Source organism: Calidris pugnax, unplaced genomic scaffold (assembly GCF_001431845.1).
Source record: "Calidris pugnax isolate Ruff unplaced genomic scaffold, ASM143184v1 scaffold103, whole genome shotgun sequence".
Taxonomy (NCBI): Eukaryota; Metazoa; Chordata; class Aves; order Charadriiformes; family Scolopacidae; genus Calidris; species Calidris pugnax.
The window spans coordinates 17,378,609-17,401,898 of NW_015090990.1; the positions used below are offsets into that span (position 1 = coordinate 17,378,609).

Sequence of the window (23,290 nt, forward strand, 5' to 3'; positions counted from 1 at the left end):
GCTTGCTCTGAGGGAATTCAAAATGCTGTCTGGCATAGTAGAAATCTTCTCAGTAGTGAAAATCATTATTTCTGCTTTGCTCATTTTGGATTTTTGTATGTAAGAGAATTAAACCTTGTCTTACTGAGGTCAGGGAAAAAACAGCTCACCATTTCATCGGCACAAGTTAAACTAAAATTGTGGGAATATTAATTTCTTACAGTGTGGAATATTTTCCTTGTATATAACAAGATTTTTTTATCCATAAGCATTCCAACAGAAAAGTATCTGAAATTAAACATATTTTAATTAAACATACTTTATTTCTTTATAGTCATTAATGGCCATACACCTTGTTTACGGTTGTTGCTAGAAGTTGCAGACAACCCTGACGTGACAGACGCCAAAGGACAGTAAGTTCTCTTTGTGATGGGTTTTATTTTTTTTTCAGCTCTATGGTTCAAATAGCATCTCAGATTTCTCACAATTTATTTGAAATACTGTATTTCCTGCACTTCTCCTTACAGAACTTGGCAGAGATTACAAAGTACGCATTCAGTTGATCTAAGCCATGTGGAAAGGATTATTCATTAATCTTAGCCTCTGCTTCGTACTTTAAACAATTCTTCATAGATGCTGAGGGCCAGATTCAATAAAAACTAACAAGCTCCTGAGATGTTGCTATAGAGAGTCTTTTTCTTTCTACAACATTGCTATTTCAGGGTTTATTTGGTATATTAGGATGGTGCAGTAGGACAGAACGTTTATTTGAGGTGACACATGCATCTGAGATGTTCCTACAAAAATTTTACTTTTTGTTAAATGACAGCTGTAGAGGGAGAATAAAGTATATTTTTAAAGCAAAAATGTGAATGGTTAAAAAATCTCATTTGGGGTGCCTGGAACATATCTGACTGTAGGGATAATTTTAAATGGTATTAGTCTTATGTAAAAATAGAAGGAGAATAGATCTTTTTCACAAAAAAATGGAAGATAAGTTAGTCCAAATTTTGGCTTGAAATTTCCTCATGTCCCCTTATCCCTTTTAAGCAATTCCACCGCAGTTGCAAAAGAAATGCTCTGGGTGGTTGTCATCTTGGTAACTAGCAGGGGCATTCATTCACAACGCTTGGGTCTTCTACTGCTCGTGTGTCGCTGGAGGTGACAATAATTGTAGGTTATTAAGAAAACAGATTGTTTTGAATGATGTTGCTCTGTAAAATGCTTACAAGTGAGATTGTTTCTGTTTTAGTCACGGTAGTTGGCTTTTAAACATCTTAATAAAAAGGTCTTCACTTGGGTGTTTTATAGATGAACGTGGTGAAAGAGGGTTGTAGGTAGGAATGGAGAGAAATGCAGGTCTTCCTGATTTCTCTATTCCTGTAAGTTAGCGGTGGTAAGTGTGTCATTTCATAGCTGTGACTGCTTTGTTTTTGCTTTTTCTAGAACCCCACTAATGCTTGCAGTGGCATATGGGCACATTGATGCTGTTTCTTTATTACTTGAAAAAGATGCATCTGTAGATGCAGCTGATCTCCTGGGATGCACAGCTCTACATCGAGGGGTGAGTTAATTTTTAGGATTCTTAATTGTTTGTTTTACTGTGACTACAATTCACTTATAAATACAGGGATATTGAATTTTGGGAATACTGTAAATTATTTGAAACATGACCAAGCACAGTCAATGAGGTAAAAAAGCAGGACAGATCTGCTCTCAGTAATGCTCTGCTTTTGACTTTCTTTTACATTCACTTGAATTAATTAGCTAAAATACTGATTAGACCATTTTCTTCTTGGCTCTAGATATTTTACAATAGCAATCATTGTTAACTGACCTCCTTATGAATTCTGAAAATAATTTCTTTAGAAGAATTGCTCAGCAGGTTTTTAGTTTTTCTTGGGGAGGACGGCATAAATAAGTGAGCCTTGAGGTTTTTTTCTGGAGGCAGAAAAAAACTCGAGGCAGATCTAATCTTTTCTAGGAGTCAGCTTCTTACCCAGCGTGAAGTTGATGCAAGAGGTGATATTTATACAGAACTCTATGACAACTACAGTGAGCAGTTCAGCTTAGGAGTCCAGCACGAGTCCATAATAAAAGCTACAGCCATAAAAATTCTGTTCTGTACTGCTAGCAATACATGAACATGCCCAAGATACCAAAGGTAACCTTTGTATGATACAGAGGTCACTGATAGTAGCAAGCCGGCTGTTAAAGCAGCTTTTCAAATCTCTGATTATATTCTTGATCCTTTTTTTCCTCAGTTCTTCTCTCACATTTGTATGTGGTTTTGAGAAGCCAGACTCAGGTTTTCTGAGCGTCCCCCCTTGTTCATCTGTTTCCTTAGTCTTAAACTCCTCCTTGCTTTTGTGCCTCACTTAGTGGAGTCTCTCCCACCAACTAGGAATCAAAGCCTTTGAAAGACAGCACATTTCAGTGTCTCAGTTACCAGAGGTACACATGGGAGCAAAGGAGCTTTCATCTTTGCCTTCTGAATCCCTTGCAGGCCGTTTCATGTTCACAGGCATCAATCATATTCCATATTTCCTGGGCAAGAATCTGTGTTATGTCAACTTCTTTACTCATTTCTTTGTTGTCAGATTATGACTGGGCATGAGGAGTGTGTTCAGATGCTGTTAGAGAAAGAAGTATCTATTTTATGTAAGGATGCCCGAGGCAGAACACCTCTGCACTTCGCAGCAGCTCGGGGTCACGCCACTTGGCTGAGTGAATTACTGCAGATAGCACTTTCGGAGGAAGACTGCAGTTTGAAAGATAATCAAGGTTATACACCGCTGCACTGGGCTTGTTACAACGGTAAGGTTCTCCCTGTGCACTTCTGCCAAGTTCAGATTTGGCTTTGGTTTTAGGGGAACATGATAACAAAGCAGCCTAACACTTGGAGAAGCTTGAAGAGGCAGATCATCTCCCCTCTACTTGCCCATTTGCCGTGTTCACCCTTCAGTTCAGAAGCTGGGGAAATCCCAGCAAATACCTCCCAGTGTCCTTTGCAGATCATTTGCTCCCAGTCCCGGGAGGCCAGGGTGAAATTCTGGTTTTACTGATGTCAGAAACGAAACGGATTTCTGTGGGGCCAGGAATGCTCCTTTGAGGTGTCACCTTCTTATGTATTGATGCAAGAGACCACGGGAATTGATAGATATTCTGAACAGATAATTCTAAACTGGATAATCTGAACTTGCTGCTTAATATAAGGATAAAGCTTCCTAATAGCATCATTTAAGACCATCAAATCTCCAAAGGGAGATTTGTAAGGCAACATACATCACATCATGTAAAAAAGACTTTTTTTTCCTTTTCTTTTTTTCAGTAAGTGTTAATATTAGTTTGGATCTATCTTATTGCTGTCATTAAAAAAATTTAAAATCTGTTTATAATTTTATCACATAAGAGATGATATACACACTGCGTTCAGCTTCAACCTTAGTGTTAAATTCTAATCTGTATAAACCTGATATGAATTAAGTGAATTACTTGCTTTGTGCAACACTGTGAAATATCTCATCTCTTTTAGGTCATGAAAACTGCATAGAGGTACTATTGGAACAAAAATTTTTCCGCACATTCTATGGTAATAGCTTCTCTCCATTGCACTGTGCCGTGTAAGTAGAAATCTCCAGTAACAAATGCTTTAGGATATGTCTGGAAAAAGTAGCAGTATGGGAAGAAAGATTTTTTTAATTTTTTTTTTTTTTTTTTTAGCTAACGTGGATTGGGAATACACAGCAAACCAAAGCTGAACACGAGTAAGACCCTCTTAAATTGAAATAAAGTTGTCTGCATTGTGAATGCTTAAGTAAAGCTCGTTTAAAATTCTGCTCCAATTGAATCAGCCTCACTTTCCCATCCAGATGAGGCCCCTGTTTCAAAGGCAATCTTTTTGCCTGTCAAGTGCAAGGTAGTTTTGTGGGTTGGTAAAAATTCTGTTGAGCAGTTCTGAGACAACTGCAGCCCACTAGATTTTTTTTTTTTTTTTTTTTAGATTATTTGCATGAGCAAATTTAAAACTGATCATAAAACTGTGCTTATACTTCTGCTGAAAAAGTGGCAGAATAAAGCGTATTTTTTGCATAAATTTTATACATTTAGGCTATTTCATGAAATTCTGACTTTCAATTAAATAGGTGCATTTCTGCTCCCTTTCTAGTTTCTTTTCGCTTGCTTACAGCTACAGACCTAAGCCTGTTCTTCACACAGGCTGGAACTTCATAGCTCTTCCATTCTTAGGCCATGACCTGGGCTATAGTGCCTTGGTCTGTCTAAGTATGAGCTTTTGAGGTTTCTTGAAACCCAGGCTGAAAGTTAAGAAATTTGTCAGAATCAAGATTTTTTAATTATTTTATTTATTTATTTATTTATTTTGAGCAATAGGGACAAAATGTTTAATGAAGGAAGGATTTGAAATAACAATCTATGTCATGCTAGAATGGTGTTCTACACAGTCCATGTTTTTTCCTAAGACATTCACAGCTGTTTTCCACTGATCTTCATGGTCTTTGTTCCTTCTGAGAGAATATCTATCTTGAAGGTTTGGTACTTCTTACCCAGGTCCTAGCCAAAGGGATTGTTTGGTTACAGGGGCAGACTCTGTATCCATCAAGTTTTCGTATTACTTATAAACAACAAAAAGATGGTGACTGTTATGAGTTATTCATCTTCTTCCATGCGTGTATTTTACATATATTCCTTATTCAAATAAAGCAGTTGTTTTCAAATAGGAAGGATTCTAATAGAGCAAAATCGTAACTTTTCATAGCATAATTGCAAATGCATTTTTTTTAAATGCAAGATTACTTTAGTTTGTAGGACCTAATGTTTATTGAAACATATAAGGCATCAGAAGGGTAAGGAATTAAGCACTGAAAAAACAAAGGCAAACCTTCCTAGTTTCTGCCAACAGTTAGAATGACTGTATTCTGTTCTATATATTCTATTACAAAAATTAATGTCTTCCAGGAGTAAGGATAGGAGTTACTATTGTGTAGGCTTCCCTTCTACAGTCCACACCACTGGAAAATAGAAAAGTAATTTGCCATGTATCAAACTTTGAAATGATAGAAACCCCAATATATTAGAGGAGTGAAAACATATGGAAAGCACTGTTTTTACTCTGCTTAAAATCTGAAATCCGAATTTTGAGTGACAGCTTTGAAATATTTGTTTTTTCAATTTTTATATTCTTTTAAATGAGTATGTAAACCTCAAACTCATTAAAAAGCTGTGCAACTTAAAAATGCCTGCAAATTTTAAATTAAAAGAGCTGCTAATCCAGCGTGGGTGTATGTAGCTATACTTTATGTCCAATACTGTTGCTAACCACTGTTCATTTTCATAATGAAATGAGACAAATTAGCAATAACCAGAAAGAGTATTAATTGAGTACATCCATCAAGGAAAAGTATTAAATGTGTGAGTTGGAAGACGTGGGCTTCAGTGCCTAAAACATTAGAATAAACCATTCTATATGTAGTTATCTATGACCAAGTGATGTCCAGATCTAAGTGTTTGACGTTGAGACTAAATGATTTTAAGGTATTAAGGTTTTAATCCTAGGTTTGTGCTACACTTTCAATTACCTTTGCGCATAGTGATTGAAGAATGAGCTTTACTTTAGAAATTCATAGTAGCAGATACAGTTTGGTTAAATGGAGAGATGATGAATTATCAGAAATGTGACTGAAAGTATTACGGCAAAGGTATGTTAGGATAACTTATGAATAACCAATAAGAAATATTAATAAGAAGTGAAGTAAATTAAGGTTGTAAAGTGGGAAAAGATGTAGAGTTTTTACCTGTTTAAAAATGTGTTTTCTTTGGCAGAATCAATGATCATGAAAACTGTGCATCACTGCTCATTGGAGCCATCGATGCCAGCATTGTCAATTGCAAAGATGACAAAGGAAGGTAATAGTTTCTTAAACAAATTGCATTTCACCTTCATGAATCCAGCTAGTATTTTTCATAATTCTTTCTGAACCTCTGGAACTAATCCTTATCTGATATGGTTAAGCTAAGACTTGTCTTACTGACTCTTTCAGACAGCAGTGTACACTGCAACAGAGTTAAATGTTGGTTCACTTGAAGCTAGAATACTATGAAGTATTTAATTTCATAGTACATATGAAAAGAAATAGTATTTTTTTGTTAAGAACAGCTGTGACTATAGGCTGTTTTCCTGAACCAGTTTTTTTTTTGTTGTTGTTAAATACTTAAACACATTCATCTTTGCTAAATGGAGTGATACAATGTACACATACATGTATTTCATTAAAAGCTTTAATATTATGCTAGAATTCCCAGGGCACACAGCTCAAAACATCTATGCAGCAAAATAACACTCATTCAGCAAGAGATACACATTTAGACAAATCCTTAATTTGTCGTGTTGATAATCTGATCACTGTGTGTGTGTGTGTATGTATATTTAACTAAAATTACTGAAATTATAGAAATTGAATACTCACTGTTTCTATTAATTTAAACAAATTCAAGACCTGTAATGTGATTAGTTACTCCTATAAGGGTAAGATCACTTCACCCTTACTGATAAGCAAAACCTGAAGTAACACTATGAGCTGGGTTGTGTACCAGCTATCTTTTGTCTCTGTTAGTTACAATTCAGATGTGAAATGCCACAGGGAGACAGCGAACAAATTCTAGTGTTGTCTCAGTCTTGTGGAAACCGATAACCTTCAAAGCACATAGAATTCCTTCTGCCTTTTATAGTAACAACTGAAATTATAGAAATTGAATACTCACTGTTTCTATTAATTTAAACAAATTCAAGACCTGTAATGTGATTAGTTACTCCTATAAGGGTAAGATCACTTCACCCTTACTGATAAGCAAAACCTGAAGTAACACTATGAGCTGGGTTGTGTACCAGCTATCTTTTGTCTCTGTTAGTTACAATTCAGACCCGAAATGCCACAGGGAGACAACAAACAAATTCTAGTGTCATCTCAGTCTTGTGGAAACTGATAACCTTCAAAGTGCATAGAATTCCTTCTGCCTTTTATAGTAACACTGTTATTGTAGCTTGTTCTTGCAGTATTTTTGACTATAACTTAAAATACTTTAGTTTTTTTTAAATAATGGATCAGTTCCTTTTCTGATAGTTCTTCCCATCTTAGGCTTGTTAAAAAAAAAATAAAATCAGATTAATAAGAATAAGGGAATTTACTGCTTTTCATATTACGCAGCGTGCTCCATTAAAATAAATATGCTGCTGATAGGAGATTCTCCACAGTATCATATCCACCTTATGCTTCCCTTTTTTTAAAGTTTATACTGCACCAGGACAGAAACCTTAAATATTATTTAACTTATTTCAGGTGCTGCTACTCTAACACTGGTGAGAACTCAAAGTTTCACAGGGGAAAAAAAAATAAATTAAAAATGTCTTGCGCTTTCAGGTTCTTGGGAAGGCAAGTAAAGAGGAATATTGTGGTTCTTTAGCTCCAGCCGTGGTTGTTTCTTTCCCCACAGAACGCCCCTTCACGCAGCAGCCTTTGCGGATCACGTGGAGTGTCTCCAGCTCCTCCTGAGTCACAGTGCACAAGTGAACGCTGCGGACCACGCAGGGAAAACCCCTCTCATGATGGCAGCTCACAACGGTCACGTAGGTGCTGTAGGTAAGTACATCCTCGCCTCTCTTCACCTTCAAGGGTGAGTGCTACTGCAGTTACTATCCCAAATAGGTAGTAATTGGTTTTTTTCCTGTGAAAACTAAGGAAGAAATATAAATTGTCTGGATGTCTGTAAGAAGCTACCTTTCCATCTGTAAAAAAGTTCCTTTTTTTTTCCTCAGTCGTCGTTTCTCAGTAGTGTTGGTGAACATTTGCAATAACAAACTGAAGTCTTATTTCCTACTGAGAGCCCACTGTAAAGAGCATGGGGGCAGTAATAATTCTCTTCTCCTGTTTACTTCCTTGATCTTAATGGAGCCGTCAAACTGCACTTGTGAAAGAGATTGTGTAACGTTTTTTTCCGCTCTATTATAGGAAGCACTGTTCTTGAAATGGCAGGTATCAGCAGCTGCTTTTCCAGGCTAGAGTACAGACTATAGACATACAGACTGGGGTCATAGTGGCTTAACAGAATTCTCTTTTCTCTAGCTTCAACAGCACAGACTGCACCCTAAATTCTTTATATGCACTTCGTCCTCTTAAAGCAAAATCCACAGTTGTTCTCAGGAGAAGATGATTCAGGCAGAACTTGCTGATCTGCAAACGGGGGAAGTTTATAAATAAAGATTAATATATGTTTGATAGTTTGGGACAGAGTGAAGGAACCATTTGCTCTGCCTTTGCCTGCCAGTTAACTGCACAAGATTAGTCTGTTCTCATTCGTTATTCTCACTTCATGTTCATAAAATTTACATCACATGAAGGTTTAATTGATTAGCATCTATGCATACATAGTAATTTTTTCCCCTCTATTTTTACATGTTTGTCTGCCCATTGGGTTTGTTTGTTGATTTCTATTCTGTACCTCAGACTTTTTGGTGAACATTGCCAAGGCTGACCTGACGTTGAAAGATAAGGAGTTGAATACATCTTTGCACTTGGCTAGCAGTAAAGTAAGTTGAAGATCTCTGTATGCTACTATTCTCTTCACAGTCTGTCTGTATATATGTGTGTGTTTATGCTCCTGAACTTATTTCTGCAGTGGAGATGTGATAGTTGAACTTGTAGTGAGGAAGGGAGCATTGCTCCAAGCTTTTCCTCAAGTCTGTTTCAAGGCTTAGTAAATTTAGTAAATTTAGTAGGATGCCTCTTACGACAGCTGAAACACGAGGAAGGGAAACTAAGAGAAATACTGGAAAATCCTTTGAGATTTTACCCAATAATCGCACTGTAAAATCGCTTAACATAGGTTCAGTGGCAAAGAAAAAAAAAGAAAAGGTATTTATTCTTACTCTCCAATGATGTTTAAAAAAATCCACTCTTGGTGGAAGGAACCCCAAATTTTCCTTTATGCTCTGGGGCAGTAAAACCAGAAGTGTTGATTAGATCTGTGGTGGTGTCTTTTCCCACCCTCTTAATTCCAGTTGCTATTGCTGTCAAGAAAAAATGCCCACGGGATTCTGTCTCCTGCATCTTTTCTTTTGCTCCTATCCACAGACTGGATTCCAGTGTGATAGTATTACTGCAGTTCCTGCAGGCACATGAGCCTCGCTGAACTCTCAAGGTCCTTGAGGCAGCTCTTCACCTGCCAGGGCTGCAGGCTCGGCATCTGCGACTTGCTCTGCTGAAACAGCATCAGAAATGAGGCCCAGATCTGTATTATTTCCAAAGTTTCATTACTAGAGCTCTCACACTGAAGGGATTTTGCAGTAGCTTATTAATGATACAGAAAGGCATTCAAAAATCCAGAAAGTATAGTATTGGGTTTTGAGATTAAACCACCTCTTTCTATGTTACTATGTAGTTCTAATAAAGAATCCACTGAATGTGCTCTCAAGAGAAATTGCTGTCTTCTCAGAAAGCTGAAGAGGTGAATTCATATATAATGAAGGGAGAGTTGAAAGGCAGGTGAATGTCTAGATTTCTAAATGTGCTAAAGTATCCTAGCAGTGGCAGTTTGTAAATGGATTTTAAGGCTCCTACAGTTCACCTACTACACATCCTTATAAACCGAGTAGCATGCTTTGTATTTCAAACTGAGTTATTAAATTTCACTTTTATATGTAACATTTCTTTTGCCTCGATTACAAACTCCTCAGCAAATGAACGGTATTTGTTATTTTCCCAACTACAGGGTCATGAAAAATGTGCCTTGTTAATACTTGACAAGATACAAGAACAAAGCCTTATTAATGCAAAAAATAATGCATTGCAGACGTAAGTATAGCCTGATCCTTTCAAGTTCAGTTGACTTAACAGAAGATCCTGAGTTAGCATTTCAAATTAATGTCTCAGATTTTTTCATAGAAAAAAGTTAATTTCTGATTTTTTTTTTGAGTGCTTGCCCTTGAAAAGACCAGATTTGTATTGCATTTTCACTTTTAATTTTGATTCTTTTGATGCCAATTCTATACATGGTCTGGTGGAAAAATTATGAGGTCATTTATTTGAAGACTATATCAAAATGTCTATTAATCATGTGAATGTGTAAGCATATTTTTGGCATTTTTGAGCTTCACCTTAAATCTAAATAATGTATTTAGACTTAAGGTGATACATTTAATTTTCAGAAGGTTTTTTTAGGTGGTGGTTTATGTGGAACTCCAGTCCATAGCATATATTATCAGAAACATCAATATTCTTACTCCAGCTGCAACTGACTGGTATGGGGGAATCTTGCAAGAGAAGATTCAACTACGAGTTCTGGTGGCAGATCATCTAGTGCTTGCAGAAGAATTCATTCCATCCTAGCCCTTCTTCTTCCCATTCCAATAAAAGATAGTTTTTCCTGTCCCACTAGCTGTCCCCAAACGGGAGCACTGGGTGCTGGCCCAGGAAGGGAGCACACCAGTGGTTATTTTTAATTTCCAGCTGCTCTGCAGTAACAGAGATCAGCAATCGAGTATTCAAGGATAAAAAGGCAATATAATAATTTTGAACCGTCTCTAGTAGCCGGAATGAAGGGCAGAACAAAGGCATTTCTTCAGTCTTAGATTCATTTTCCTTTTAAATGTCAATTGTGTGCTGCAAACAGTGGAAAAATGAGAGCTTTTTAAAGAAAGCCTGTAGACTGGAAAGCATTACGCAATCTTTGTGAATGTAAAGGTGATTATATTTGTCTTGCATATGTGCTTTATAGATATGGAACATGACGATTATTTTAAAGGCTGTAATATAACTTAATGTCTACAATATAATTGTAATGACTCAAAAAAGGCTGTGTACGCTTTAAGAATTACCTTGGGTTTTTTGGAAAGTCTATTTTAAATGGAACTTGAATTTAGTTGTTATGTTTTTGTAGACCTCTCCACATTGCTGCACGGAACGGCTTAAAGATGGTGGTTGAAGAGTTGCTAGCCAAAGGGGCTTGTGTCCTAGCAGTAGATGAAAATGGTAAGTAAATAATACGTTTTGACAATCTTCAGTAGGACCCAACAGGTAATTTTACAAAAGACTGAAGCAATAGATTTAAAAGCTGATGATAAGACATCATTGATGCTTTTATCCTTCCGAGAACAAACAATGAGCTGTGTGAGTACCTATTAAAAAAAAAAGATACTATTTATTTTTAATATAAAAATGTATTCTAAACATCACAGCGGTCCCTTTTACTGTTCATTTTGCATGTACTGTCAACAGCTAGTCTTTTTTAATGCTTGAGTGCAGTGGTAACTTGAATTTCCTAAACATGCAAGTGGCACCGGATAATTCTGACGCCTTGCAGAAGAATTAAGGATTATGCATTCAATCAGCGCATGTTTTAATGGGTAGGAAGAAAACCATCAACATATGTTTGATTGTGTTCCAGTTCATTCTGAGATCAAAGCTTGTCCTTACCAATTGTCTGACCTAATCCAAGATGCAAGTAAATTACTGTCGCCTCATAAAAGACACGATTGGTTAATAAATCTGATAATTTTGTTTCAGTTCTCAAAGAAGCTATTCCCTAAACATTATAAAGCCTATATGGGGGTATGCTTCTATAATTAATGTTTTCAAAAATGACTTCCTAAAAGAAGCTGATCTTTCTTACAATACTGACTTCATGGCATTAATGTAACAATCTTCCCATATCTGTAAAGTAACAATAATAATACTTACCCATCATTGCAAGACATTTGAGATGAAAAGAACTGAGTGGTGAGTTACTATTAACCAAACACTACCCAAATACACATGCATGAACGAGTCCATACCTGGCCCTAACCTCATCTTAGAGATAAGGGACAGAAAAATGAACTAGACTAGCTTCAAACCACAGTTCTTATCATTAAAACTGAACATACAGATCCAGCTAATTTGCATGTATCTAACAAGTGAAAATTAAGTTTAAATTTGCTACACATTTAATTTTTCTAGGAACAACTGCATATGCAGTTTAAAACAGAGAAAATTAAGTACAATCTTAGTATATGCAACTCCAAAGAATATTCACACTTGGAACTCAGTGGAAGAGGAAATCCTATTTAGGGTATGGATTCACTGCAGTCAGTGCTTAAATGTGGGTAGTTTGCTAGAAAACTGTACTCACATTTCCCTACCAAACTCACCTACACTGTGGGAGTTCTCAGCTTACTTGAGGCAGCAGGAGATCAGCAGTGGCCATTGCCTCAGATTGCTGTTGCTGCAGCATTTAAGATTTAGCCATCTTCAAAAGAGTTTGTTTGCTCTTAGTATAAAGAAGGATTTGTTACAACGTGCTGGAACGCTACACAGCAGCCTGCAAAACCTGCAGCTAGCAAGTGTAACCAGCACACTGGTTTCCAAGATTCCTGTATGAGAAGAGCTGCTTTAGGGGCAGCACGTGGACAGGAGCCACATTAAACTGCAGTGAAGACAAACTTTCAGTACTCTCCCCAGTTCTTCATTTTGCTGACATCTGTAGAATGTTAACTTTGTATCTAAAGCATATGCCATGCTTTCTGAATAGTCATTATTCTTCTAACATAATACAAATTTGGGTAACTAAACATCCATGTAGTCATACCTGGGTACGTGTACCACATGCACCGGTCTCTTCTCTCTCATGATTTAATTCCTAAATCAACCATTTCCTGAGTTGAGTAGATACTCAATCAGTCTCGAAAATCATTCACTTATTATTTCAAATTGGTTTTAAACGAATGTCTTTTATGTTCTAAGGCAAGTCCTTGTTCTCAGAATGAGACTTGTTCATGCGCACAGAAACTGCAGCTGGTTTCTGTCCCTGTTGCTGTACTCCCCGTGTTCTGTATTCACCACACTGTCTGTGCTCTAGAACTGTGTTTAGCAAGTGCTTGTATTCATATCGTGAAGTCTGTTTGCTGCCTGATTTTTAAAAAAAAAACAAAACAGCGCTTGTTGTGGTCACAGTGATTGAAATGCTCCATAAAGTGTGTATTTCCCCAGCATGTCTCATTTAAAATAAGTAACATACCCCTGTTGCCTGGCATGATTGAAACTGAAGATACATCTCCTGCTCGTGACGTCATCTAGAGATGTATATGAGGAATGCTCAGTGCCATTCTCAGTACCCTTAGTACTAACCATTGCCTTGTCTGCGTTTGTGCCCAGGTCATACGCCAGCCCTGGCTTGCGCTCCTAACAAAGACGTGGCTGACTGCCTGGCACTCATTTTGGCTACCATGATGCCTTTTTCTCCTTCCAGTTCAGTGACGGCTTTCAACTTCGTTTGTTTTAAAAAAGACAATTTGGGCAGGACGCATCTCTGCGATGGCTCCAGTATGGGTAGCATTAACTCTTACAATAAGCCCTTGAGTAATAACGTAGGAACAGAGGATGGGTACAATGAAAACGATTCGGATTCTGAAACATTTTGACTTTTTGGTATTCAAAAACTTTTTTCCATTATTATTTCATTTCAGCTTTACTTTTGTCTTTTTAAACGGCTTAAATCCCACAGCTGTAGTCTTAACTATTATTCTTGACAAGTCGGTATCAAAAGATTTCTAGTGTTGATGAGAATCAAGCCTTTAAATAACAAAGTTAGAAGGATTTACTGGAACGTATTCCCATTGATGTTCTGCAGCTTTTCAGCTTCCTAATGTTTTCTTTAGGCCCTAAGTGCCCCTGTGGAAAGTCTCTACCTCTTATTTTAAGTAGAAAAAGAGAAAATGCCTTTTTTCTTTTTGACAGCACAAATAAACAGGAAACTGTTTGTAAAAAGTTCTTACGTGTTTTAGCTGTACCCTTAGTACACACACTTTTTTCCAGTGTAGCCTCCATAGATTCGAGCATCACCCCTTTCCTATGTTTGTCTGTTTCCTGCTTTCAGGGGCTCTGTTAATTAGGATTTATTTTTTTTTTTATACAAACCAAAGGTAAAGTTATAAATCTTAAAACTGCCTGTATTACTTTTCTACAGGAAGTGAAACATTTTACGTTTTGCATGTATTAAGCACTTAAACGTACAGAAGGCACTTTTTGCAGTTTTTAGTTGCAGCACACAATTAGGAAAAAATAGTTATGAGCTCTTTAGGCCAAATTCTACTTGTCTCACCATATTTTCCCACAGACATTAGTGGAACTACTTGTGTAAAATGAAAATCACTTGGCCCTTATTTTTTTTTGTTTCAATTCAGCACAAATATGTACGGTTTATTTGCACTACAGAATTAGGGTCATTAGACGTTTCTGTCACCTGAGCCATTAACCAAGAATCTAGTACAAAACAAAAAAAAGGGGGGAAAAACCCACAGGTGTAGACAAAGGTGTATGTAAAAGTTTATAATGACTTGCCAACTTAAATGATTTTTTTTTTCTTTTTCTATGCTTAAATAACTTATTTTTACTGTAAACAGTATCGAATTTTACAATACTTTTGCCAGTGTTTGGATTAACAGAGCAAAGGTAAAGCAATGAAAGCATAACACCAAAAGTTGAAATACCAAACACCAGAAAACAGAGCAGTGTACTGTGCAGGGGATCAGAGATACATGCTGAAAAAGCCTATTGTCACCAGCTTTTAAAGCAATGTCAACTTTGTGAATATGTTTACTCCTTCTGCCAAAGTTTCTAGGTCAAATGGACCACGACCCTCCTCTGCAACAGATGTACAAAAGGAAGAATGAGACTTTGTAAACAAAAACAAAAAAAATAAACAAAAAGCTATCATGAACTAAGCAGCTGTACCAAGAGGACCAAAATGCTTCAGTAATTAAATGGAAGACTTTGCTACTTTTATTTTTTTCTTCAAATGTGAGTGACATAATGAAGTAGTTTTTCTAAACCATGGAAATATAAACTTTTGAGCTAATGACTAGTCTTGAGTGAATTTTACATTTTACGACAGAGGTTTCAAGTTGACATTTGTAACTGATGATATGTTGACCATAGTTGGGTTTTTTCCAGACTAAAGAATATGTTCATATACTTTTAATGTAAATGTGTTTATATTTATTTGAAATGAAACAAATGCCCAGGAAAAATAACTATGGCTTGTTCTCCTCGTTAGCATTTGTGCATACTATTTGGCGTTATGCAAAATGAAATGTGAATCTAGGCAAGACTGCTGGCCTGAGTAGAAAAAGGAAGGGCCAATGCACTTTGGGAGAGTGCTCACCTTCTTGTATGGAATGCCAAGATTAAGTCCACAGGCTAGATTGGTAAAACGCAGGAAGTAAAACACCTTCTCTCATTTAAGAGCATAAGACAGGGATTCAGCCCTATGCTAGACAAGTGAGAGAACGCTGCACAGCTACAATAGAGAGGGAAAAAGTAGTGTAGGATGGAGTCAAGGTGTTAAAAGTTCCCGTGATTCACACCCAGGCTGTCTGCAGGCCTGCAGCTGTGCTGGGAGGATGAGATGCTCTCAGTGCACACTTTTGGCAGGGTAAACAAAAAGTAAGGCTTGTTGTTCCACTGAATTGTTAAAAATCTGGTGGCAGATTCCAGTTCTTTAATCAGGAAATATATATTGAATTTATTTTGCCTTGCTAAAATTAAATTAACAAATTTCCAAAGGGACGAGGTCTCTAAAGGCAAATGTTTCTTTTCCCTCAACTTGTTATTTCCTGCAGTAGAATTACAGAGCACCCGAAACCCTGGTTTTCTCCTCAGAAATAGCACAGAATAACATTTTAATGATTGATATTTCTCAATGGTTTTGCTTTTAGAAGTTGCAGAATAGCAATAGCCACCTTGCTCTAAGCACTGAAAATGAGAGGAGAGATCAGTTGTTGAAGTTTTCAGTGGTGTCTGTTCAGAAATGAATAGAAATCCCAAATTTCCCTTTTTTTGTGTGGAATAATGGCATTGAAAACAAACAAACGGGAAATGGCTGCCACCTGTCTAACAGCAGGATAAGCCTTTTTAGCTTATTTTCACTGGAGATGTTGGTAGGCTCCTCGGCAGGATTAGTTCTAAGTCTCACGCTGAAATACAGAGTTATGCTATCCTACATGAAGTTGCTTCATTAGGAGAAAACCAGTCCTCTTTACAAAGAGGATGTTGTATTAATTTAAGCAGCCATCAAAAAAAAAAAAAAGTCAGTATTTTTACTTGCTACCATACAGAGTTACTGAAAATACTTCTCTATATATTTGCAATACCTCCTAACTCTGGTAATTGCATAGTGCAACAACTGCTGCCTCTTAGTGATGTACACAACGTCATAGAAGCATAGGTCATTACTCAATTACTTTTGATCCTTCCAGGAACCAATTCTTAACTTTACTGATTGAACTTAAACTAACAATAATGTAAGTATGCTATATTCCAAAAAATCATAGAAATGTACGATTTGTTAGTCTCTTAGGCACATTGCAGAAGTAATGTCTTGAGTGTGGTGTGTATCTAGGAGGAGAACTGTCACGAGCAAGACACTTGGAAGTAGTCAGTACTGGCCTATCCCACATCTCATGTGAGTTACCAGAACCCCCTTTTTTTGTATGCTAGCACATTAATCTGTAATATAATTTATCACATGTAGAAATAAATTTGTAATTTAGGGCAGGTATTTAAGCATGGGAAAAAACTTTACTCTTGTAAATAATCACCTTGCCTTTCTGTGGACTTTTTACAAGAGTAGTTAATCATATATAATTGTTGCACTTAACCCTGGATCCTGCAACTTACAGTACATGGACAATTTCTGTGTCTGCACCAAGCAAAGGTTGTTTGGGGAGGGGCAGCCGTCTGCCCGCCTGTATTGGCAGGATCATTCCATCCTGTACTTTAACCGCAGCTGCAGGTGGAAGCCACAGCAGGATGGGGTCCCAAGTCTCTCTCACAAATACTGAGTTTCAACCTCCGGACTGCCTGAAATTGCTGTGAAATAGCTCAGGGGATTTCTGTTCATCGCTACTAAAAGGGCACCATAATGTGTTTGGTACTTTTATGCAGTGAACAACTGCCAGATCATTGAATTAGAACAAACACATGAATTGTTTATCCATTGTACTGTTGAGAAACTTGGTTATGTATCTTGAGGATGATTTTAAAAAATTTGTGATTTTTATTCTTAGTCATGTAAGAAATATTAGAGTGCCTTTTTATATTTGTGTATTATGGAAATGTTTTGTGAAACTCGGGTTTGTTTTTTTTTCATTTGAGTGTTATAAAAGCAATATATTACCGGTAAATTTTCATTTCAGACCTTCTTTGAATGTATAAAGTGTTTCTTTTTTTCATATGTTCTACCTGCATTGAAATGAAAATTAATATGCTAAATTTCTATAGGAATAACGTATAATTTTTGCAGTGCTGAAAATGCTTTCTTATTACACAAAAAGTAAACCTTAGGTCAGTGTTATAGGAAAGGGCGTTTTAAACTAGTGACAATCTGAGTGTGTGTATAAAATGTAATTTTATGCGTTTCTTATGCAGTGATCTACATATTAAAGCCAATATCTTATGTTTTGTAGGTTTTGTCTTATATTTTATGCTTTAGCATGTGCAATATATATTTACAAACCATGGTGATACGAATTTGGTGCCAGTGTTATATTTTGCATAAGATTTGTAATAAACAATATAAACTATTGTCTGATGGTTTCAGTGGGGTTTTGTCGGTATTGTTTGCTTTTGTAAATTGAGGTTTAAGGACTTGGGTAAATGTCACATGCAAAATGAGGAAAAATATTTACTTCAGCGAATGACTTGGAATTCAACCTGAATCTTCTCAAGCACAGTTTAGTAACTTTTTCAACTACTGAATGCTGTATTAATGTAATGAAGAACCCTAACTGTAAACTACTATTGAAATGCATTCAGATGGTTATTTTTACAAATAAAAATGGTACAAATACTGTTGGAAAACTGAGTAGATTTTCTTTTAAGGGAGGGGGAAAGTCTTATTTAGCAACGAAAGTGCAACTGTATGTATTTCTGCTTTGTACTTAGGGCCCTCCTATGTAACTACCCCTTTTCTCAGCCAGTTGATGTATTGCTTCTCTGTAGATGAAAAAAACCACAGGAGCCTTTTTTGGGGGGGTCAGTTATGAAATATTTTACTGTTAGTTTTCACTGAGGCACACCACCAGCAACTGTGGGTTTGTCTTGCATCGGGGGGCAGCCTGTCCTCACAGAGACGAAAATCCAAAGTGCCTAAATATAGCAAAAGATAGCAACTTGCTAAGTGCCTAATTAAAACCAATAAAAAAAACCCCAACCCCACCGAAGCCAAATCACCGTCACCCGCGTTCTTTTACGTTTCGAGTGCTTGAAACTTTCCGGACGTTGTGACCAAGCTCCTGACAGGCTGGGACCCTTAAAAGGCCCCGCGCGCTGGGGGCTGCGGGTTTATTTTCGGCGAGGTGAAGGGCGCGAGCTCCGTCCCTCAGGGGTGCGCACTCCCGGGCGGCGGGGCTCCCTCAGACCGGGCTCCCTCAGACAGCGCTCGGAGCCATCGCCACCGGGGGTAAATCTGCGCCCCCTCCCCGACACCCGGGAGGGCATTTTGAAGTCCGTAAAGGCCGACGAGCCCGCGCCGCCTGAGGCCCGGCTGCTCGCTGAGGCGGGCGGTGAGGGGAAGGAGTCTCCTCAGGGGCCTCAGCCCGGGGCGGCGCCCCTTCGGCAGCAGCCCCGCGGGCTGGAGGCGGCTCAGCAGGCGCACCGCGGCAGTAGCGCCATGACTCGACTTCCTTGTCATGGCCGACACGCCTCGTCCCCGCAAGCTACCGGCTGGGGGAAGCCCGTAGGTAGGTTCCTGACCTCACCGTAATGGCGCCCACCCCCGCGACATGGCGGCCGGCCCCTCCTCAGCCGGCCTAGCCCGTGACCTTCCCAACATGGCGGCCGCCCTCCCGCTCCCGGCGGCGGCCAGGTTGTGGCGCCCGCCCGCCCGCTCCGCCTCCCGGGCGGTGGCGGCGGCTCCCAGCTCCGCCCCACCCCGCCGCGCCTGTGTGCGCGGAGAGCCCGCCGGGGGGACGAGGGTTGCGGGGCGCGATGGGGCGGGCGGGCCGCCGGCTGCCCGCCGTGGCGGCGGCGGTCTTCTACGGGGCGCTGGCGGCGCTGGTGCTGGTAGGGGTGCGGGACGTGCTGTTCCTCTACGAGGAGAACCGGTGCAGCATGACCTACATGTACGAGTACCCCGAGTACCTGGTGAGTGCGGCGGGAGGGGAGCGGTGTAACAGGTGGGAGCCCGCCCGGCGGGGTGCGGCGCCCGGTGGGGCGGTGCCGCCCGCACGGCCTCGGCCGGGAGCCGCTCTCCTGAGGCGCGGCGCTCCCGAGGCTCCTCTCCTGAGGCGCGGCGCTCCCGAGGCTCCTCTCCTGAGGCGCGGCGCTCCCGTGGCTCCTCTCCTGTGGCTCCTCTCCTCTCCCCTCCTACAGGGAGAGGAAAGCCGCCTCGGACGCGCCCAGCCGAGGGAGGGAGAGCCACGGCGCAGGCGGCTCCTGGCGGCCCCCGTAACTTCGGGGTTTAGCGAACTTACCGCTTCCTGAGGCGGCCGCCGCGGAAGGGCAGGCGACGAGTGGGAAAAAACCCGCTTTTCCTCGTTCGAGGGGTCGGTGGGTCTGGCAAAAAGGGGCTGCCTTGGGCTGCCCCATCTGATGGTGCGCCTTGGGTAGCTGCCGACGGGCGAAGCTGCCTACCTGTAAAGGAAGGAGGTGATTCGTACTGACACCTGTACAAAAGAAAACGACTGGAAAAGCTTCCAGTTGTCTACCCTGGAACTGCCTGTAGTTACCGTGGTCCTGGTGAAACCGGTCGCCCAAGCTCTTGCAGAGGCGGGGACAGGTCCTCTGACAGCACTCACAGCACTGTCAGTGCCCAGGAGGCTATGTGTCGTGCTTCTCGGTCCTTTTGGTGACTTTACACGGTGTGAAGCCACTAATGTGACCGAAAAAAAGTGAATAACTGAGATTCAAATATGAGTGGATTCCTCAGGCTAGTGAGCAGTGGTGCGAGGTCTTCCCAGAGAGCACTTTGTAGGTGGGACGGCGCCGCAATGTGTGTGGGAACTTGTAAACCTGCCTGAAGTCCCTCTCACTTTGCTAATGAAGCCTTTTAGAAACCATTGAAGACCTCTTTGAAAACCTCGAATCAGTCTGAGAGAGGGGACTGCTGATGGAACTGTTGTTTTCCAGACAGGTATTATGGCTTAATAGCGGGAGGATGTAAATATGTGAGTATGTGTAGGTTGCTGCTACAGCATGCAGTTCCTACAAAACAATTTATCTTTTTAATAGTAGGTCTTACTACAGGCTTTTCTGTCCTATTAAAAGCATCCGAAAGCATAATTTGTTGGCTCCTAAACATTCATTTAGCATTATCTAGGATATAATCTATGCTGGGAAAAAAAATGAAGTATTCTAAGTACTATTCTGTTCTGAAGTAGCTTGCAAGGTGGCTTGCATAGTAAAGAAGATCTTAAAGCAAAACCTTAGTACCTAATTGGTAATGAAACAGCAAATTAATTTTTGGATCTATTAACCTTCATTAGCAAACCTTGACATAGTTGTGTTAGCCTACAAAAGAAAACCTTGGTATAGCTACAAAGGTTGTTTTGTCAGTGCTGTAGGACAAAAATTTTTAAGCAGTTACAAATACTTAAAATACTACGTGCTAAGTTTTCAGATCTCCTAGCAGCCAAAACCTACTTCAGCTTCAATCTGAAGTCAACCAACGGAAAGTTACTAGTGAAACCTGTGTGACGTTATTGGTGGTTCCATGAAATTCTCATCTGCCACCACACGTCTTTTGTATTTACTCATTATGTCAGGGCTTAAATTCTAAGCCTCTTTAGGGGAGTGTTGTGCTGGTAAGAGATGCAAGGCTTAAGGGTAAGCAGTGGTTCTATGCAGGAGATGCAAGTCACAGCTGGCTGTATTGCCTCTCAGAATTTCTATTCCTTCAATAATAATCGCTTTTACTGTGTAGGAAACAGTACTTTGGCGGGGGGGGAATGATGAATTTGCCTGGGTTTGCGAAGGCATTATACTTTTCAAGTACCTCTTTATTGGTGAAGGGATTGTTTGTTTAATTTTTCATGTCTTTGTAATGCTGGCATTGGTAGGAAACCACAAGGTAGGAATTTCAGGTGAAAGGTACCTGTCCTCCCTTCCAGATTGGGTATCACATAAAACAAATAACTATTTGAGCAACTAAATATAGGAAGTTTAATTTCTTTTGTGTCGAACAGCACGGGTTAGCTCCCAGTCAAGCTAATACTAAGTAAAGTAATGGGTTTGGATATTTTTTCTTTTTTGTACTTAACCATCTTTTTTTTTTTTTTACATGAGTTGTAGAATTGCAATATTTGAATTTAACCTACCCTTGTCCTGTTCAGCTAAGCTTGGTAAGAGATTTGGAAATTAGTAATGAGGACTTTTTCATGTAAACCTAGTTTCTTTGGGACCCAGGGTGAAAAATGAAGCCTACATTGACATTGTAAAAAGTTGCTGTAGCTCATTGCAACCAATTATACAACCAATGTCTTGGGAATTCAGAATTTAAAACCACTGTCATGGAACACAAACGTCTGTTTTCCTTTGAAGTTACATGTTGCCATTTTGTTACAATATTTGAGTACTGTCATTTCCAAAAAACCTCAATATTTTGGTAGTACAATACTCATGGATTTTGTATTTTTTTGCTTTTAACATTGACCCAAAGAAGGGCAGCTCTTTAATCTTATGTTCTGTAAAAGAACAGTTGATTAGATCCGTCAGGAGGTCGTATAAACATATCTTGATGGCACTCTTAGTTTAGTAATGGAAACTGATTAATTTATGGGGTTTTTTTCCCACATAATTTTAAAAGCCTTTGAAAAAGGAGCAGTAAAAAGGAATGAGAAAGGGACAGGGAGATCAGTGAAGTTGGAAAGGCGTGATAGTGGACAAAAGGGAAAGAACATTGAAAGGATAGTCTGAAGACACAAGCCCTGAACAGAGCTGAATCTTTTTTGTTCATAGTGAAAAAATTAAACACAGTTTATTTCCCTAATATGTGTGTTTCGTTATATATATTATATAATATATATATTATACATATAGAATATACATTTTAAATATATGTATAAAACATCATAAGAAGAGATTGCAAATAACCAATATGGCAAAAAATGTGAAGGCTAAGGGAGAAAGGAAATGGTCTTTACCTGAGGAGGGGCAGAGAAGAGGAGGGGAAAGGAAAGAGTGTGTGTGGACAGGGGATTAAAGCTAAATTGCCTGTACTGTAGATGCTGTTGAAAGAAACAACTGAAACATCCAAAAATAGGGATGCCTCTATTTCAAGAAAGCAATTAAGAGAGACTTTAGAGAAGATTTCTGATGCAAAACTAAGTTTAGTTTTGACCTTATTTTTAAAATATTAATTACACCTTTACAAATTTATTTTTAAGTTATCTTATTTGTCTCTGAATTGGCATAACAGAAATAGTAAAATGCTAGAACAAATGTATTCACATTCATAGGAATTTTAAAAAAATATATCTTACATTCTCAAAATTGTAAACCCATGAACCTCCATACAGGAGTTAATTAAACATTTTCTTCCTTACTACTTATTTTGTTTAAAGCAGTGTCATATGGCTCTAAGAGTCATAACTTGCTGGTCTAAGACTTGATCATCACCTACTCCTCAGGTTTAAAGGTGTTTTGTTCTTCTCTTTGGGAATTTGTAATCCTCTAAGTTATCTGATAGGTTAGGTGATTAGTTGTTTGCTTCTTTCTTTTAATACAAGAAATATGGCATTTTTTAAGATGACAGTTGACTGTGTAAATTGGATCTGGAGTAGTTACAATACTAGGTTGTTTGCCGCTAGGCCACCCAACCGACTGAAAACAAGAACAACAAAAAAACTCCCCAGAGTATCATGGGTTTATTTTTTCTGACAAGCCATATTAAGGTGGTTACTGCTATTGTTGAAATTCCCACTGCAGGTAAAAATCGCCTAAGAGAATTCACACAGCATCTGTGATTTACCCTGACATGGTAGTTGTCATCTGACAGTCACCTACATAACCCTGTTCTCCAGGTTCAGCTTTGGTGTCAGGTGCAGTAGCACATCCTTGTTCCGAGTTATGTGGTGTTGGAAAGGATTCCAGAACCATTCAGGTGCAGGAGCAATAATTAGGATCAATCATATGCTCCAGTTTCTGCTCTCAAATTCTTGTGTCCTGGGGCAAGTGGTTGGGTTTTGACATGGTTGGGTTTCAAAACCAGTTAGTTAAGAGCTATTTCAAGTAACTGCAGCCATTCATGCACAGTAATACCTAGTTAA

The 23,290-nt window shown here is 39.0% G+C and overlaps 2 protein-coding genes across 11 annotated transcripts in view; both read left to right on the forward strand.

Annotated features, from left to right (window-relative positions):
* Window positions 1-17,885, forward strand: part of ANKRD44 (ankyrin repeat domain 44) — an 81,478-nt gene extending 63,593 nt beyond the window's left edge. For 4 of the 7 annotated variants that reach the window (XM_014954516.1, XM_014954515.1, XM_014954518.1 and 1 more), the window contains 10 exons: window positions 314-392; window positions 1,426-1,543; window positions 2,580-2,796; window positions 3,515-3,602; window positions 5,821-5,904; window positions 7,489-7,634; window positions 8,499-8,581; window positions 9,763-9,845; window positions 10,930-11,021; window positions 13,182-17,885. In XM_014954516.1, the coding sequence (XP_014810002.1) occupies window positions 314-392; window positions 1,426-1,543; window positions 2,580-2,796; window positions 3,515-3,602; window positions 5,821-5,904; window positions 7,489-7,634; window positions 8,499-8,581; window positions 9,763-9,845; window positions 10,930-11,021; window positions 13,182-13,447 (1,256 nt within the window). In that variant the 3' untranslated portion in view covers window positions 13,448-17,885. Of the gene's footprint in view, window positions 1-313; window positions 393-1,425; window positions 1,544-2,579; window positions 2,797-3,514; window positions 3,603-5,820; window positions 5,905-7,488; window positions 7,635-8,498; window positions 8,582-9,762; window positions 9,846-10,929; window positions 11,022-11,323; window positions 11,396-13,181 lie in introns of all 7 variants that reach the window. The other 3 variants (XM_014954521.1, XM_014954520.1, XM_014954522.1) reach the window with 3 other exon arrangements.
* A 1,038-nt stretch (window positions 17,886-18,923) lies between these two features.
* Window positions 18,924-23,290, forward strand: part of PGAP1 (post-GPI attachment to proteins 1) — a 42,800-nt gene continuing 38,433 nt past the window's right edge. For 2 of the 4 annotated variants that reach the window (XM_014954401.1, XM_014954400.1), the window contains exon 1: window positions 18,924-19,169. In XM_014954401.1, coding sequence (XP_014809887.1) covers window positions 19,014-19,169 — 156 coding nt within the window. In that variant the 5' untranslated portion in view covers window positions 18,924-19,013. The remainder of the gene's footprint in view (window positions 19,170-23,290) is intronic. The other 2 variants (XM_014954399.1, XM_014954398.1) reach the window with 1 other exon arrangement.